General features: G+C 38.6%; 1 protein-coding gene across 3 annotated transcripts in view; it reads left to right on the top strand.

Moving 5' to 3' along the window:
- The window catches only part of srgap1a (SLIT-ROBO Rho GTPase activating protein 1a), an 81,678-nt gene that overhangs the window by 10,418 nt on the left and 51,831 nt on the right, over positions 1-19,429 (top strand). For all 3 annotated transcript variants that reach the window (XM_007561326.2, XM_007561328.2, XM_016676043.1), the window contains exon 2: positions 15,996-16,191. In XM_007561326.2, the coding sequence (XP_007561388.1) occupies positions 15,996-16,191 (196 nt within the window). The remainder of the gene's footprint in view (positions 1-15,995; positions 16,192-19,429) is intronic.

The raw sequence follows: 19,429 nt of genomic DNA, 5'->3' as shown, positions 1-19,429 counted from the left end.
AACATCTTATTATAGATTAATGGAAGTGGGAAGAAGTGCAAAGCAAAGTTAGTGTTTTCATTTTTTATTTATTTATTTTTTTTATATCATGTTGGCCTGGAAAGGGAACAAGCGTTCTGCTGTCCTGACCTGCTCTATTTCTTACAGCTATAAGTGGAGCAAAGCCTAACTGCAGAAATGGTCAAATATTCACTAAACACTTTTAAAATCTTGTTTTTGTTGATACATTGTAATCGCCCAATATAAGGAGATGTTAGAAACCATTGGGGGAGTCATTATAAGTTTACTAATGAGATTGATTTATGTCAATGTCACAATCGTTTGTGCTTGAGTTTGTCTGAGGCTGGATTCTCTTGCTCTGTTTGCTGCCCTGCACGAACACAGGCACTGTGACCAGCCTCATATATTTCATTTTTTAATCAGGCAGTGTGGCTGAAGTTCCCCTCTTCCTTGGGGTCTTGTGACTTGTAATTGTGTGTTCGAGCGATGCGATGCACACACTAACCCAGGTGGGTGTGTGAATCATGAGTCCCCGTAGCGTCAACTCCCCCGTCCATCTCCCAGCAGCGCAGGAGACTGAAAAGAGAAAGCCCCAGTCCTGCTTTCCATAGTGTAGGACAATAAAGAGCAGTGAAAGCTGATCTGCCTCTTCTTTTGTACTGACTCCCTCTTTGTCCTGTGCCCATGCTGTCTGAACAGCTGCCCCGAGGTTCATCACTCTGTCCAGTCTTGGTAATCTGAAAGCCTTGTAGATCCTGTTAAAGTCACCTCCTACAGGCAAAACTGGCACTCTGCGTCAACTGTACTGTCTTGTCAGTGTTGGTGTTTGTTCAGCGATGATGAAAACAAAAGGCTTTTAATGAGATGCTTTAGGGGACAACTTTAGGGCCATGTCACCTCAGAGCCTGGAAGCCAGACTTGGAGCCTTTTCTCAACTTCAGACATTTGTGGTCTGAGGGGTGGCAGAGGACTGACGGTTAAAGCCTCCCTGAAGGTAGTTTTCAGGAGATAACAGCTCGTAACTCTGTCACTTCCTTAATGTCACCGTCTGCTATAATTAAGGTGTGATTAGGTCTTTCCGAGGCCTCTTTATTTGCTCATCTTCTCGGTTCCTATATACGTGTCAGAGCTAATCATGTTAACCTGTCTTGGACTATGGTATCCTATTTAGTGGGGGGATGGGAGATCATTATGGACTTCCTCATTCTTTACAGCTTGGCTTTCACTGCCGGATGCCATGTAAGAAATCAATCCCTGCTGGCTGTGTATGGGACTGTGACAAGGGTACTGATTGGGCCTCGAGCTGCAGTTTGGGGCTCAGCGAAGAAACTCTTTATGAAACCCGAGGAAGGACAAGGATGCAGAATGTGACTTGATAAATGAAGGTACCTTGGATTCTTTATGATTCAGTAGGATTATCATGCTAAATCAGTCAAAATAATTTACCACTTAAAGAATACAATGTGTAACACACCTCCAGTAGTTTCATTGTGCAGAAAATGTTCTACTTGTCTGTTTTTCATTAAAAGAAAAAAAAAAATCACAACTCCTCAAGTGTTGCAACTTCAGTTACAGCTGTAAGTGTTTTAGCTTATGTCTTTACCAGCTGTGTAAATTTATCAGTGTCACTGTGTGTGATACTGGATGGACTGAAATAAGTGTTGGTAAATTATTTAAGTACACTTTATACACGTCTGGTCTTGTAGCAAACTGCAAGCAGTACTTCTTTAGGCTTGCTTTCGATATTTACTTTCTTTTTGCCACTCTTTCATAAAGACCAGATTTGTAAAAAGTCACAGCTAAAGCTGTCCTGTCTAAAGATCCTCCCACCAGGACTGAGGATTTACACTGTTCAGAACTAGGAATATTATTTTCTAGCCTAACCCTTCCTTAAACCTTTCCAAGACTTTATCCCGGAGCTGTTTGCTGTGTTCCTTGGTCATCACAATTCCATTTGTTGATGTTCTGCAGCACATGTAGAGGCCTTCACAGAACATTTGCTGCATACAATGGTGGCTCACATGTATCTGCTGCACAGTAAATGGTCCCATCTACCACATTACTTGGCAAGATCTAATAGAAAGGAGCAATCAATAATACTGCCTGAATCACAATGTGGGGTTGGTGGTTTTATGCACTTACTGATCAGTGTTTTCCACCACAGTCTTGCACCAAAGATACTCAAAGTGGAGCTGGATTTATGAGGTCATTGCATCTCTGGAGGTATTTTTTTCTCCATAAGAAAAGTGTTGGTAAAGAGTGCTTTGATGGGACGCTCTCATTGAAAGGTTACACAGGAATGAGAACACCATAAACCATAAACCTCAAAGTGGAACTATAGGAGAACAGACAGTTTCTGTTTGAAATGAAGAAATAAATCAAGTAATAATTTTTCATGGGAAATATTCTTTTTTTCTGTCGATCTCCAAGGGCTTGTGCTCGGTTTGTCAGCCTTGTTTAGATTTCTCTGTTGTTTGTCTTGCCTATGGGTATGGAAAGAATAATGGGAAGATTCATCTGTAACTTTTACAACTTAACACATCTGCTCCACAATGTTCTGTTTCCTGCAAGGCAGCCTCATTATTATGCCCTCGCAGTACGACTTTGCCCAAGCAGATTTAGTTGCATCAGGCTGGAAGAAAGAACTGAAATCCTCCAGTATAGCATTAAATTACCTCCTTCCTTTGCTTTGGGTCATCAGTTTGATTAGCTACAGCTCAACAAATATGGACCTTCACATACATTTTCCCTCACTTCTGGAAGTGTTTTCAAGTTGAATGACGGGTAACTTCTAGTGATTATACACATTTAAAGGGCTTCTCTTTTGGCCTCACTCACTGATTCACAGCCGTTAAATAGCCATTAAAAATGCATGTCTGCCTTTTTTGATCAAAATTAAAAAGTTAACATATGAGCATAATTATACCCCATTTGATTTTTCAGTTTATACTGCTTCTTTGAAGTTTTACTCTTGGCAAAATTCCTGTTGCCACTTGAAACGATCCCCTACGGTTGTCTTTGTGGAAGCAGTCTTGCTGTTTTCTTCTATATGTGAAGGCCTACAAGCAAGCGCAACAACACTTGAAGATGTTATAAGTATATGTTTTGATTTATTAAAGCCATGTTGAGATCAGTGAGATCATCGGCTTTATGGACAAGGGAGATTCAGCAGCAGATGTGGAAGTGAAATTAATCTCTTCTCATCTTAATCCCAAGCTCCTCAGCTCAGGCTCGTCCCATCGTCCACCTGCCCTTAATTCATTAACCTCAATCTTTGACCATAGTTTAAGAGCGGCCATCCAATCAATAACTGTCCCCCAGGCTGCTCCCCTAAACCCTAAAGCTGCTGGCATCAATCCTCAACCAAATATGTGCCGAGTTTAGCGCCAACATCGCCCTGATGCTTTTGAGGTTCTCATCCAACCTTGCTGAATTGAGTTGGTCCAAAATTGACAAAGTTGGGATTGTGTGAGTTGCAACACATTAAATGTGAGCTTCTGAGATGACCCTCACATGAATCAAGTAAATTGTAAAAGTAATTAGCAGCATTTATTTTGTAACTTCTTTTGGTAGTGAAGATTTTTATATACAAGTTTTTTTTGTTTCTATACAGTGACTTACAAAAGAAAAGAAAATCAAACAGTAAAACGATGAAAATCAAACAGTAAAAAATGAAAACTGTGGCATGCACATGTTTCTGCCCCCTTTACTCTGGTAATGCTCAATAAAATTCATTGTATTTAGAAATCACATAATTAGGAAACAGAGTTCATCTGTGACATCAACGGAAATGTGCCGTTCAGATACATATGTGCTTGTAGCATTACTAAATGTGAAAGAGTTCAATGCAAATGAATATTTCTGCCCATCAGTCATAGTCAGCGCTATAAGTCTGCCAGTCATTTTGGGTGTAGGAGGTCCAGAAGTATTTTCATTAAACAACGTAATTGCAGCTGTCAGAATGCACTGCAGCATAAAACGTGCTTGTATTAGACAAAGACAGTCTAGATTTATTTTTTCAGCAGATCTTTTTATGGTAATAACTACATCTCTTCTCTTTTGGGAAACATTTGGACATTTACAGAGCTTATTGGCATTTCTGTTAATCCGTGTATAGAAACCACAGGGCATCTGAAGTAAACTCATCAAACAAAGTTTGTGCAAAGCTTCACACTGTAATTATGCTAGTCTGACGCACTATATTATCCTGCATTTTAAACAAACGAGACACAACGTCATAGCCAAGAATACCCAGAGGATTCTGAAACAGAAACATCATCTGACTCTGATTCTGGGAACTTTGCCTCCACCTCCTATTCTCTTCAAAGAATGTCAGCTGATCTGACAAATCTGGTGTTTAGTATTCCTCTTAAAGTCTGAGGTGAGGTCACTGTGGAAAGAGACGACAACGCAGACCGAAATTCAGAAAATTCACCTCTAGTTGGTGTACAAAGCTGACTAGAGTAAGTTGAATTTTCTACAAACATTTTGACAACCTCTTTGGATGCTTTAGATTGACAGTCTCTAGGAGTTTGTTTCAACATCATCTCATAATGAGAAAAACCCTTGGCACTCAGTCCTGCGTGTATCTAATGCTGGATATTAGTACCGCTGAAGGACGTCTCTTAAATCACTCTGTTCCTCATGTCAGAGTCTGTGTTTACAATAGGCTAAGAAGTCTCTGAGTGGATTAGTGCAGCTGTCGCAACTGTAGGCCCAGGGTGGGAAAAAGATCAACATCATTGTCTTTGAAGAGTTTGATTTGAGTACAATCCAGGTGGATTACATTTGTTGGCTGTAGTTTCACATACACAAGGTTTTCTAATATTATGTCCAATTATATGGCTACGTAGTTTCTCATTTTCTAACAGTGAAATAGCTCGGCTTAAGGGAAGACCATGGTCACCCGAAACCACTTAAGGCAAGAAGACGTTCAACCTCATGTGTTCTGCTCTAGTATCGATGTACGCAAGTGTGACCACTGTCAGAACGTACACACATCAGACTTTAGTAAATGCAGTGGTAAGCAAAGAACGAAACCAGACCCAACTGAGCTTCCCTTCAAAGGGCTTGATAACATGTGAACTGGACCATGGAGCAGCTAAAACTGGTGTCCTGGTCTGATGAAACTCTGGTTCAATGAAAAAAAGTCATTTTACTAAAAATGAGATACTAACAGTATCCTTTGCCAGTTTTTTAACCAAACAAAAGGACAACATACAACTGAGCACAGACAATGAAACAGACAGACAAATTGCATAAAGATAGAGAGCACATTGTTTCACAAACATTAACACATCCTGTTAACATTCACAAAGCTGATACAAAGATGCTCTGTGCTGCTTGGAGATTCATTTAAATGCATAATACCCGAGTAATCAGTACTGCCTGTTGGGTAGACACAGTGGGGTTTGTAAAAGTATTTTTAGAGAAGCCTGATGAGGGATGCATGCGTGTCGTTATAGCGTGCGTTGAACAACCACAGAAGGACAAACTTTTATTTATACTGGTCTCAGCCAGCTGCTTCTTTGCAGATAAGACAAGTTATCCTTCTCTTTATGACCTTGAAGTAAGTGTTTTCTTTTCAAAGATTGTTCACAGTAGGAAACTGGAGCAGTTTGAAAGAGACTTTGATTTAATCCATGTCTGTACTTTAAGCTCTTTATAAATCTACTGTGGGTAATACGATCTTATTGAATTAAAACAAACTTGTTTTAAAGTAGTAGATAAAGAGGATGATGGACCGATGAACAAAAGTCCACCTAAACAATCCTAAGATTTGCATGAGCTAAAGGAGGACTCCAGATGGAAGTCATTGTGTGTGATGGTAAAAAAAAAAAAAGCCTATTGTTTGTTGTAGTGCAAATGTGGACATGTACAGTCTTGCTAAAGTTTGGGGAGCTCTTTAGACTGTTGAGACTTTCCCAGACTTTTCATGTGAGGTTTTGTCTGATTGCATTGCTCTTCTTCTTATATACTGTGGAGTGAAAAAGTGTTTGGTCCATTACTTATTTCCTAATTTTTTGATTGTTTCACTTTCGTGTTTCAGAACATCAAACCTTATTAGATATTGCATCTTCAAAGACAACACAAATAAACACAAAATACAGTGTTTACATGGTGTTGATTACTAAGGAAGAAAAAAAAAATCCAAACCTACATGGGTCTGTGTGGAAAAGATTAATCCCCTCTTAACCTAATAACTGGTTGTCAAGTTTAAATACCTTAAAACCAAAAATTCTGCCCATTTTTACAAAAGAGAACCACAGATTCTCGATTAAATCTTGATTAAACTGGGACGTTTTAACCCAAGGATGTGCTTTCATGTAAACCATTGTAAATGTATATGTTGGTATAAGGATATTTTCCTGGTAATAAGGTAATATTTTCAAGCACATGTTCACACTTTGCACATTAACGAAATATGAAGTCTCTTTGATTGTTTCTCACCGCAGAGGATGCTGCTAACTGACACAGATTGCAGTGCCCAAGATGCTAAAGGTCACAAAAAGTGTGATCCCAACAAAATGTATTGATTTTTGTGGTTGTAACATGAGAGAAAAAAAAAAAGCAGAGTGTGAAGACCTTTGCAAGGCGCTGTGTATTCTGTCTGCAAAAAAATGTCTGCTCCTGTAGAGTTTACCTTTCAGCTTGCTTTGAAAATGCATCAACATCAAAGATTGTGCCGCCTTCTTACTGTCGGAAAGGTTACCAAAGCCTTGGCCTTCCTTTCCACCACTTTTTCCAACTAATGACTGGCCTCATACTATTTCTGCCTGCCTTCTATTTCTCTCGCTCACTCTCCCTTCGCAGTGGGTTGGCAGCATACGGTTTATCCTCTGGAATTACAGGGCTGGTCTTGAATAGTAGGGTTGTTCCTTCTCTGCCCATCCAGCTTCTTCACTGGCTCAGCCCTATCAAAGGCCCCGAAACCGCACATCCTGCTACATCCTCTTTTTGTGGTACAGTTATGGATGTTTAGCAACATAAGAAGGGAAGCACATGAACGATGTGGATGACGCTATTCTTAGCCGCTTAGAGGACACATGGAAATAAGGAAGGAATTCCGGTTTTCTTTGTAGGTCGTGTAGTCCTCCTTTTTTCCTTCTTATTTGCACAGTGCAGAAAAGTGATCCCAAGCTATTTAACACTGACGTACTGTCTGTTTGTTCTACAAAATGTTGTTTGTGCATTTGAAAACAATTAAGGCCAGTAGTTTAACAGTTAACTTTAGAAATCACAATGGGGGAGTTCTAGGATTTAGAGCATAATTGAGACTAAAAGTCTTTTGCAAGGCCACTTATTTTTTATTATTTTTATTTTGCTTGTTCTGCCAGTAGATTCAGTTCAGTTTTTGGGCTGTCATAACTTAGGTACACTAACCTAACAGATATTAGATAAACCACTGAATAGGTTCCCATGATAAATGCATGTACTTATGAATAAGATATAAAGGCTTCTGTGAGTTTGGGAGCTGCAGGATTCTCTCTGTAAATTTAGCTATTTATCACAGAAAGGAGGATGTTTAACCTTGGTTGGGTTTTGTGTGCTGTACCTTTAAGCAAACACCAAAAATGTTGGAGATGCAGGAAAAAAAAAATCTAAACTGAGATTTTTCCCTTCTACACAGTTCAACAGCCTTTCAGCCAAGTAGACATGTTTACAGAGAAAGGTTCTGCTGTTACATGATGTCATGAAAGGTAGGGGGTTTCCAAGCCTGCTAGACCATCTAATATGCAGTTCAGAGAAGCCGCCTTGTATTGTTTTGTTGTGGTTGTTGTTTTAAATCCAATTGAAGAAAACCCAACTTGGAATATGTTACTGGATTTTCTGTCACCTTGATTCCCACATCTTTGTTTGAGTTTCTGTGAATCCCCTAATTTCAAACCATCTCTGTAATAACATTCATTCCAGGCACTTAATCTGACTATTTGCTAGTCCTCTTGGTGCCATAGGAAGTATTTAATATTATACCACATAGTCTTCTTGCTGGTATTTGTTGTCATTCAGTTTTAAATGAAGAATATTTGTGTATGGAGTTGAAAGTGCAAAATAGCCCCTGGGTTTGTTTGTTTTTTGCCTGCTTTTGCTTCCTTTTTCAATCATTTTGAATTGCTTAGGCTGCATTGTTTCCACTCTTACTTTCGGCTGAGCTTTCTGTATGAAAGCTGCACATTCTTGGTTTTAAGCTCTTGCTTTCTTTGACGTGCATGTCAGGTTGGGTGCATCTTGGCCACAAAGACTTCAGCCAGTTATGTGCATGCATGTTCGTGGTTGTTTAGTGGGTGTTTTCTTTACCCTGGTGATCCACCTTAAGACTGTCCAGATTAAACACTCCCTCTGTCCAGTTGAACTTCGACAGGATGAGCATTTTCTTTGGCAGGTCTAAAAACTGCATGCCTGCTGAAATGGTACAATGTATTCACTTCTGCTGAATAATACAATCCTCAAGGGCAAGAAATGCTTCATTTGTCTAATAAAATACAGTATTTTCTTCAAATAACTGTGGAGCCCGTAGAAGTACGGTGAATTCATCTCAAACTTAAGAAACGAGTTTGAGATGATTTAAAATGACAAAGTGCATTACCTGTGTGGAAGCAGCCATCGGACTCAAACACTGTTGACTTTATCTCCTCTCGTACACATCCCCTTGAAGTTCACAACTAAGGAATAGTTCCTGAAAGCTACAGTTAACTTGTATAAAAAGAAGTTTTTTATATACGTGAAAACCGTCACTGTGTTCTGACAGTAAAATGGATCATCTAGGATAAGATCGAGCTCCTCTACCTCCTCCATGTGCAGAAAAACATTGCTTCTGGTCAAAAACAACCAATTAGGAGACAGAAGGAGGGTCTTAGCACTGTCAATCATGATGGTGTACGCGCTGCTCAATTCCCAGGGTAGTAAATATGACCACTGATGATGGCGGGTTAATGGTTTTCCTGTAACGTTAAGTTGTTTCTCCGCCATTAGCACAACTGCAGCAAACCGGCAATTTTGAACTTGTACATTCTTTGCAAATACCTGATTCATTTTATGCTGTCAGAATTTAGTGACAGTTTTAAATAAATATGTAAAAATAATCTATATTTTGTAAAAGTCGCCTACTGCAGCTGCAAAAGAAACCCCTTATTGCCGCATGTCTCAGATTCATCTTTCATAGTTCGCATTAGTCAACTCTGCCAGGATGTTACAGGTTAACTTTGCTTGACTGCAAGTAAATATTCCAACAGATGAAAGCTTGTGTGCATCTCTTCCTGACGTTTCTCATGCTGCACCCCTCTTTGGCTCTGCAGCCACATGGTATTCATGGTATTGTTACCCCAAACAAGCGTCCCAACCGTAAAAGCTGCAGGCATGCCTGGCCAAGTTTGTTGCCTGGGGTTGGTTTAGATGAGAGCAAGTCGCCGCTTTGACATACGAGCTTTATACCCTTTATCTCTCACATCACTAATATCCCCAAACAAAAGCACAAAGGCATACCTGATGCAAGGTGGGGTATCGTTTTTCATTTGCAGCGGCAAAAATAGTTAGAACCTGTCATTATTCTGTGCTGTAATCTTTTCAATTTTGCCAGATTGCAGCACTTTGCCCAAGCTGCCTTTCAGTTTAAGGATTAACTTTGTGTCTTTAGGCTTCACACAAGTGTGAGACCAGCGCTGGTCCATTTAGGGCAGCAGACAGAGCAGCTGGGAATGCTTTGGAGATGAATGGTAAAAGTGGGCGAGGACTGGTCGAGAGACTGAAAGGGATCAATGTATTTCTCTCAGATTCCTTCCTCTCTGAAGTTGAGACACAGTTATGCTTGTACCGAAATATTTTTGCACTCTTAAAGCTGCAGTGTGTATCTTTCATAAAAAAAAAAAAGTATTTGTTAAAATTGTCACTATGTTGTGACGATATACTGTGAGACATATAATCTGTGAAAAAATCTAGCTTGTCAGCCTTCAGCCAGTGCTCCCAGTACTATCGACAGAAAGACCTGTATTTTTACAGGAAGTAGAATGACTCAAAACAAAAAAACAAACAAACAATGTGCCTCTCTACAATGACAGATTCTAATCAGTGAACAGTAATAACCAAAAAGTCGGTTAAATCGAAACCAAAGCCACAGAACCTGGTTTAATGTTCTTTACCATCACTCCATGATGTCTGCTCTGGATAGAAAACATCACAAATCACAGTGACACTTATTTTATACTGCATTACCCATTTCCCAAAAACAAAAAAAAATAAATCAAAATATTCAACACAAAGCAGACATTAAGCCACACAAATCTTTGCTGGTTCTGTCAGATGTCCCATAACAGCAGGTTGGTGTCCACATCAAACAAGATGCCTCAACGTTAACCTGCAGCTGAACAAACAGCTCTGACTCTAAAATGTGCTTTTATCCCCCAACATTAAGCTTCTAATTCTGTTATTTGGTTTGGATCAAAACGCTGGTCCTTACCAAACACCATAAACTCTGCCGTGATTGATCCCGCTCTCCTGCTTGCTTTGGGCTTCTTATCTGTGGGGGCGTTGCTTTAGCTGCTGTGGCTTTTGGCTCATAAGCAGTTTAGAAGAGCTCAGTCTAATTGGCAGGGATTATTAGATTCCACTTATTGAAATTGCATTATTAAATATAACCTTGTAGAGTGGAAATGACAAAGATTTAGGGGTTCATTTTGGATTGCTACAAACCTAATGTAACACCCCTGAATTGGAAATGCGACTCGTATCTCAGCTGCTCTCGTATTTGCTATTTGAGCTTTACACATTTATGCTCTGACATTTGTTTATTAGGCCTATACATGCATTAGTAATAAAAAATATTATTTTTTGTCGCTTGTTTTAATCATATTTGCTGTGAAGGAAGGATGTTTTGTTTAGCAAATTGATATAAGTAGGGAGAATATTTAAGAATAAGCCTTACTTTGCGTTGTGTAACTTTTGATTCAGTTTAAAGAATAAGAGTAATAGGGTCAGGCCTTTTTTTTTCCCATTCTGACCCAGCAGTCATCCTCTGGATAACAGTAGCCTGCAGTACTTGTGTTGGAAGCCTCTTTGTGGTTTTGGAAGCTGCGAGGATGTCAGTCAGATGCTGTAATGGAGAACACGTTGCCAGATCTGTAATATTTTGAGATAAAGCCCATTCTCAAAGTTTGCAGGAATATGTTTGTAATTTGGCGCTGTTTTAAGTGCTCTGATGGAATCGATTTGGCATTTTGGCAGATCTTACTTTACTACTGCACAGACCCAGATGGCTGCTAAAGTCGTAACTGTAATCTCCATTGATTGTTGCTATTTGCAAAACTCTTATTACCTCTAATTTGACTGAGTAGACATTCTGGGTCATATGTTTTTTTTTGTTTTTTCTTTTTCTTTTGGCCTCATGATGACGAGTCACATTGTCAAGTAAAACTTTGAAAGTACGTCAGCATACACGATAGTACTTTAAATGGTGTGTCCACCCAAACCGTCAAGGAGAGAAGAAACCGGACAAGATCCACAGCTCAGGCGGGAGAATCTGCTGGAAGGACAGCTATTATGTATACGCTGCACATATCTGGCCTTATTGAAAGAGAAATGTGAAAAAGCTCAGTTCCAGAATGAACTGGATCTGACAGACGGACAGAATGAACTGAATGAAATGCAGCGCTGGGACTGACTGAATGAACTGTCAGATCCAGTTCATTCTGTTACTAATCAAGAAGCGCCAGATGACGGTGGGACCCAGTTCCTCACTTATCGGACATTAACCTGCCTTTTAACAGGGAAATCTTCCTGCCATGTGATCAAGCTGCTGATGTAATCCGAAGCTTTTCCTCCAGGAGCTATTTTGTAATTACCTCTGCTGGTATTTATCCTGTCTTGTATCCAGCCTCCAGCAGAGGCAAATAAAACTCCCCTGGTCCCAAGTAATAGATCTGGAGCAGATGGTGAGGCCGGCAACCCTCTTGTAGTATCACTCTCCAGGCCTTTGCTGCTATTTCAGGTGCTGACGAGGAGGTGCATGAGCTGAGCTGCATGTGTAAATGCAGCGCTGGGACTGATCTATGATATGTTCTGTAAGAAATGGCAACTAACTTAGAGAAACTGTTGCCTGAGAGCAGTGGTTCCCACTCTCTTTTACATTGTTACCCTCCTCCACCACCACCACGATGCTGTGACTCTTGAATGCATGCAGACAGGCTAATTCAAGCTTGTGCGTATATAAGCAGCAACAACAAAAGTAAATCTCCTTGAAGTAAGCAGTTTTTTATTGCTGAACTCTGTTGAAGTTTTAAATTTTACCCAATTGCTACTGTTTGGTTGTATTTGGACATATTCAATTCACCAGTTAAACACTGTGAAATCTCTACGAAGAAAGATGTGCCAAGCTGAACGAGTTGGCAGTTAATGTTGATTCAATACTGGGAAGCATGACCAACACGGACTTGAACGGCTTTGTTGATTTCCTCTGCTGCTATTGCTAAAACTACTGGCTACAATTCAGAGCCCATGTTGGGAACCATTAGTTTAGATAAATGAATTGTTGCATGTAGCAACATGATGGATGCATACTGCAGCAGGCAGATTGCCTCTCTGATAAGTTAGATATATTTGGGTCCAAGGGCTGACAAAAAGTTTTGTTACTCTCTGACATCAGATGAGTTGTTTTTACAGCGGTGTGGTCTTTCACCCACAATGGGTCAGTACCCGTCCTGCTTACTAAGCATTTTTGGTGACAATAGAAGGGATCTGTCTGGCAAATCTGAGTTGCAACTTCGTGGATTTTTATTTCCGTGAATGGTCGTGTTGGAAGCAGATTCTCTGCTGGAGTTCTTGGACAGTATCCAATAGGAAAACAAAATATCTTCAAGAAAAATGACATCATTTTGCTCTCATTGACTCATGTTTTTTTTTTTTTGTTTGTTTTGTTTGTTTTTTAGTAAGATGATTTTGTTTGTTTGTTTGATGTGCCTTACTTCTGGTGTCCCAATGTGTGAATGTAACTATAAAAACTAATCCAATTGTGAAGATTGCTTGTTTCAAAGCAAAGAAATAGACTTCAGTGAACTCGAACGCCCTCCCATAAACCCCTACAGTATGAGGCCTCCACATGTGTTTGCCATACATACTGCCTCAGAATGGCAGGAATGCAGCATGTAATATAGTAAAACATACAAGGACAGGCAGATCATTTTAGGTTTGGTAAAAACACATTGTGGTTTGATTTTTTTTAATGCATTAAAGGGCATGTGTGCCAGATCCAGTTCATTCTGTTTGATTTGTAAGAAACCTGTCAGACACCTGACATTGCTCTTAGCAAGGGGCTCGTATAACGCCTCTCTTTGATCAACGGGACTCAAACTCCAAAGGAAGTTTCACTTGAGATATTTGCCTGTGGGATTAAATGATTCTCTCTCTTTCTTATATAAACCCGTCAGATCAGAGTTTCAGTTCATGCTTACCATGACATGGATAAATATGACAAAGTTTTGCAACTTTTTGGGGGAGAAACTGCTTGTCGGTACGAACAGAGGTTTCTGTTTAAATTGTTCTTGATTTAGTAAGGAATGAAGAGCATCTCTCTGCCACTCAACAACGGATAAAACTTGTTCTTATGACTTTGAAGAGTTCTTTCCATTGTTTTTTGTTTTTTTTTTTAGCTAACTTTAAAAATATAATTTCCAGTTTGTTTCAAACTTCTCTGAAGATTTGGCTAAACTATTCCTTTAACCATTTATCATCAGTCTATGGTGATAGACCGATGATATGCTTAAAGATCCTCATCAAGACTGATGATTTGGATGATTTTCCAAAATCTGCTTTTTTGGCTTTTTTAATTTAGGTATTTTTTATATCATGTATTACATCTTGTGTAATTTTGCATGTGTGGGTCTTGCCTAATTTTCCTGCATGGCTCATTAAAGGTTTAGTAGCTGTTTTGATAAAGCCTCATAAATACCAGCTGTTTTAGTAATAAAACTATTGCATGAAAAAAAATATGATTGAAATGGACAGCAAACTATATTAAATGTACGTTATTGTGCAAGTGATTTGGTAAATCACTTTAAAATTATAAATCCAGTTATTTATAAATGACAAAATATTTCCTCTTTTCCATGTGTTTGGTCAGCTTATGGAAAAACTTTTTAAAAACCAAGATTTTCAGCCAGATGTCGATTAAAGGCCAGTTTTTTTTTTTTATTTTTTTTTTTTATTGTTGTCACAGTGTTAAATAGTTTGGTAATAAAACATCATTTGCGAATCACGTTGTGTTGTTGACATTGCCAGGCTTGTATTTTCCCATGATAGGTGGTTTCCTTCTAGCCTTCATTTACTGATATGCCAGCTACGCCTCCCACTGTCAATGTTTGAGTTGGAAAATGAGCGATTTAATGAGTTTTCCTGTTCAGTCATGAGTGTAATTGTGTCAAATGATCCGATAGTCTTCTTTGTATCTGTGCCATGAAACTTTATTTTCATTCTCCACTTTCTCTTTGGATATTACAGGAGGCTCACAAGTCCAAGTGCACATGCATTTGAACCTCTCAACTAACTTTAACTAGAGAAAGTTTTTCTTTCTTTTTTTTTCTTTAGTAATTTATTCTTTAAACTGTGCTCGTTAAACCTGTACAGTTAAACCAGAATTTCCACTACATTACACCAGATCCAAAATTAATTTTTTGTAGCCGTATTGAATGCTCTGATACTCAGGGGTGCATACACAAAAAGTGATGAAACTTGATGACCTCTCTGCCCTGATTTTACTTTTAGAAAGCTTTGCATCCTAAATGTCTCTTGATTAATAAGGACTGTAATGATTATATGTAACTTGATGGTAAAGTTGCTCCTGCTCTAATGCTATGTTTTCTTACAGGACGGTTTTCTGTCTTTTTTTTTTTTTACTTTAAAAAGCCTCAGATTCTTTTTCAGTGATAATCTAATATGATGAAGACTTAGACTAGCCTATGTTAAATGTTGAATGTATAATCATCTTTTACCTATTTGAACTTTTAGTATTGTTGATTATGTATATTATGTGTCAAGAAAACATATTCTTTAAGCTGTGTCCTGAAACCTTTGTTTATTTTTGTTGTTTTTTTTTTTTTACCCTGTTGCTGTTTTTGTAATGCTATCCAGATAAAAACACTTGCAATTATCTTCATAATTGCATGAAACACAAAATATTTGTTGACATGCCGCAACCTTTGGGCCATATGTGACAAATTACCTGCTTCCATCAGTAACCACTTGGCTCTAAATTACCTCATTAATCTGTTTTCACTGCAAAAGACATCTGAGGGAAACATTTTTTTTCCCCCTATCACAAGAAATCAATTACACAAGGCCTGGGCAGGATGTGGCAAGCAGAGGCAACAATGTGTCTGTTTGGATCCCAGTTTACCTGTTCAACAGGAAAGATGTTGATGTTATTCCCTTGGGGGGAAAAAAACGAACAAAAAAACAAAGTTGGATGTTATTTTTTTATGCACAAAGAGCTGGTTGAGACGTGACCTGCCCCTCCGTTTTTTAAAGTGGATATTGTGGATCGATGTGAAAGTCGCAAAAACAACAGCATTTGTAGCTTTTTAAACTCCCCATGATGAGAAACAGGAGAAACTGATTGCATTTGTTGCAGGAGTTGTAGCTTTAATGAAACACCTGGGACCAGTTTTGTCCACCGTGCCAGCCTCTTTAAAAGTTTTACAGAGACTCAGAAGCATAATGGCCTGTTTTGACCCATTCACTCAAACTTCCATGTGTGACTACTGCATGTAAATTATTGGGAATGCAGATCATTTGTCCTCATCCTCAGTGCTGACGCAGACAGTTGTGTAGTAATGTTTTGCAAAGCTAAATTGCAAAGCTTCATAATTATATTTATGCATTCAGATATTTGGAACTGTTTGGAACATTTACGACAAGTTAAGATGCACCTTGGTCTGTTGTATGTTTCTGCTTTCCTGAGTCATTTTTACAATCCTGTTCCTCATGTACGTCTCACCTTTGCATGTTTTCAGAGATTAGGACGCAGCTGGTGGAGCAGCAGAAATGCCTCGACCAGCAGACGGAAATGCGGGTGCAGCTGCTGCAGGACCTTCAGGACTTCTTCAGAAAGAAAGCAGAAATTGAAATGGAGTACTCCAGAAACCTGGAAAAACTGGCTGAGCGCTTCATGGCGAAGACTCGCAGCACCAAGGACCACCAGCAGTATAAGTAAGTAGATGCTAATTTCCTGATGGGTTTTGTTCATGATTGGCTTCTGTTGAAAGGCTAAAAGAAAAACGATTCCTTGTTAACCACATTGCCGTTTTTAAATTTCTTTTTTTCCTACTTATTGTTAAAGATGGCTACTAAAACTTTTTTGGTAAGCGCATCGTGTTCACTCTGGAATTTTATATATATATATATATAATTTTTTTTCACTTATATTGTATATTAATAACATAAGAGAAAGCCACTAAGTACGTTTGATTTAATCTCTATTTTCATGTTCTTTTTAAGCAGTAAGTTTTTGAAATACTGTGCAGTAGAATTAATAGTAATAATGTTATTTATACCAATTATGACTTTTTCCATGTATAAACATTGAGTAAATATTTCCAAAATTTGCTGTTTATAGAGTTAAACAAGTTTAATGAAGCAAATTGTAGTTGGCTAATTAGTCAGGCTAACCAGCAATTATGCAAATTTACATTTCAATGAAATTTCACACAACAGAACATACATTTTACCCGATTGTAAAAGCTGTGGGAATTGAACATTTCTTCAAATTTTCTCCTCCCACTAATTTGTATTCAAGGTGCCTTTTGGATTTTTTTTGTAAGTTTCTTCAGTCCTCGCTACATTACCACGGTAAATTGATCTTCTCATGTAAAAAGCAGACAAATTGTTTAAACCAGTGCAATGAACTAAAGTAAAATCCACGCTGTCTACATAACCCCCACTCTCCATCTGAAGCCTGGATTGCTTTAGCAGCTGGGTGTACACCCATGTGTAATACTTGCAATGGAGGCTCTATTATGGGACTCTGAGGTTACTTCATTGTACAGTCTGGTCATTTTGTCCACAAGGTCCACTTTTGGCTTTGAGCACATTTCTAGTGTAAATATATGACATTTAGGAAAGGAAAGGAAAAAAAAAATCTTCCTGCAAGTTTTAAATCATCACATTTTTTGTGCTCACATAAACAAACGCACAGTGTGGCCATGATATTCTCAGGGGTCGCTTTGATTGGGCACATTTCCTTGTGTGTGAAAAAGGGTGTTTTCGTTTTCATTTTTCTGTAGCCTCAAGAACCCCAAGCCAGTTTTTACATGGTTTGTTATGGTTAAGCAGCAAAATATGAAAACAGAATTTAAAAAGGAAGCTAAATCTGGACCTTAGTCTAGACAAGCTGCATTTAAAAGGGAGGTTGCTTCAATTTAACTTAACTCATCTTAAGATGAGCTGTCAAGATGTTGCTTTTTTTTTCTATAAAACTGCAGAGAGTTTAATTGTTTGTGTCAAGCTGAGTATTTTTAGACAATATTAGGAATATGTCTATTCTAACTTTGAGCCTCCTCCCTTGAGTATTTGTTTAAACGGCGCCTAGGTAACAAGGTGAGATACAGGTGGAGGTTGACGCTGTGCCTCAATAGGCTCTCCTAATAAACCATGTTGCTGACGTAGCTATATAAACATCATCTCACAGTGTGCTCCTAATGGCCTGCAAGAATCATTGCTTGGGTTTATTTTTGTGTCCAGTGACACTAAATCTAGGTGGGTTTTTTTCTGTTGGAAGACAAAAATGTACTTATGTTGTTACAAGGAGCTAAAACAGCATCTTTCTCACACGGCTATGGGCTCAGAAAAACATTTTCACACAGTTGGAGTTCAGTCCTCCATCCTCCTCAGGAGTGAAATGAAGGTTGTGAATGTCAGAAATCACAGGCTTGGTGACATTTGGGGGTTATGGCAATGACTCACTGCTGCAGAGGAATTCAGTGTGGTTCTGGAGGAGCACTCTTCTCTTCTGCACTGCCATGAAGCAGGATAAAAATGGGAGTAAAGCAGAAGTTAAGTTATGGAAAAGACACGGTTCTGTTCACTTAAAAAAAAAAAAAGCTAAAAGACTAGCAAGATCTTTTGGGATACATCTTTTCAATCTTCACTAGTCTAGGCTAAATGTTTTGTGGATTTTTCTTTGCAAAACGGGTGCATTTTGGAATATTGCAGTGATTATTGTGACAAATGTGTACAATATTGCAATTGCAAAATACTGCTAGGATGCAATATTGTTTGACTTATGGATTTTAAATGCCTTACATTTACATTCTGCTTGTGAATTATATATTTCATTTGTCGGATGGACTTTCACTGCTCTCCCTCTTTCCATGTATTCTTAAAAGTTTGATAGGAGGAAGTACGTTATGTTGGGGCAAATTAGGGGGCAGATGTGGGAGAAAAAATATTTAAACATAACTATTAGTAATCAAAAAACTGCTCGGATTACATCAGGTTCAGTAAATGAAAGCTGACACACTCGATTTGAAAAAAACGTCTACAGCTTTGAGCTTCTTAGATGTCAGATGATGCGGTGAAACAGCAGCAGTCTTTCATTAAACTGAACCATTGCTTATGTGTCAAAGATGTTGAGGGAAAAACCTTTAATGCAGCTAGTCCTTTCCAGTAGAGACATAAAACAGCAGGGCAACATCAGAGTTCCCATGCACACAGCAAGAATCTGTTGGAAAGTCTTGCATTTGTGCTTGTGTGGCTATTTGTGGAATAAACACATAAAAACATGTCCATCTCTTAGAGCCTGTGGGCATGCTTTCGTAACCTTAACCATTATGACTGAATGCCATGAAGAAACTCTGCTGCTAACCCATAAACCAATTATTGAAATTAAATACTTTTACCTTAATTCTAGGTCTTGACATTTAAAAAAAAAATCTATCTGTTCATCTGGTGACCAGAATTTCACCCCTAGTGGAAAATGAGGTCTCCATATGTGTGTGTGCAGTTGGATTTTGCTCTGTAGTATTTTAATACAAAGAAGCAGATGCACACATCATGACTAAAAGAAAGTAAACCCTCTTTCAATTTAAGCATTTTGGCCAAAACTACTTCTTCTCACTGCTTCAGTGCATTTCATTTTCATTTCTTTACTGCCATCCTGCAGAACCGACACATTATCTCAATCAGTATCTCAATCCTGTTGAGATCTGGACTTTAACTAGACCATCACAACAATTATATATATATATATATACACACACACACACACATAGCTCAGTTTAAGCCAAGCTTTAACTCTTATATAGCAGGCCTCACATGTGACTCTGGAAGCCTTTGCCTTACATTTTCACTCAACTGCAACAGGCTTAAGTAGTTAAATGAAAAATCTGAAGAATGTGACACTTTTTGTGTCTGATTACTGAAACGGTCGATAGCCCTGCTATAGTGTCCC

The sequence above is a fragment of the Poecilia formosa genome, unplaced genomic scaffold (assembly GCF_000485575.1).
Source record: "Poecilia formosa unplaced genomic scaffold, Poecilia_formosa-5.1.2 Scaffold125, whole genome shotgun sequence".
Taxonomy (NCBI): domain Eukaryota; kingdom Metazoa; phylum Chordata; class Actinopteri; order Cyprinodontiformes; family Poeciliidae; genus Poecilia; species Poecilia formosa.
This window is presented reverse-complemented; position numbering and strand designations above follow the sequence as displayed.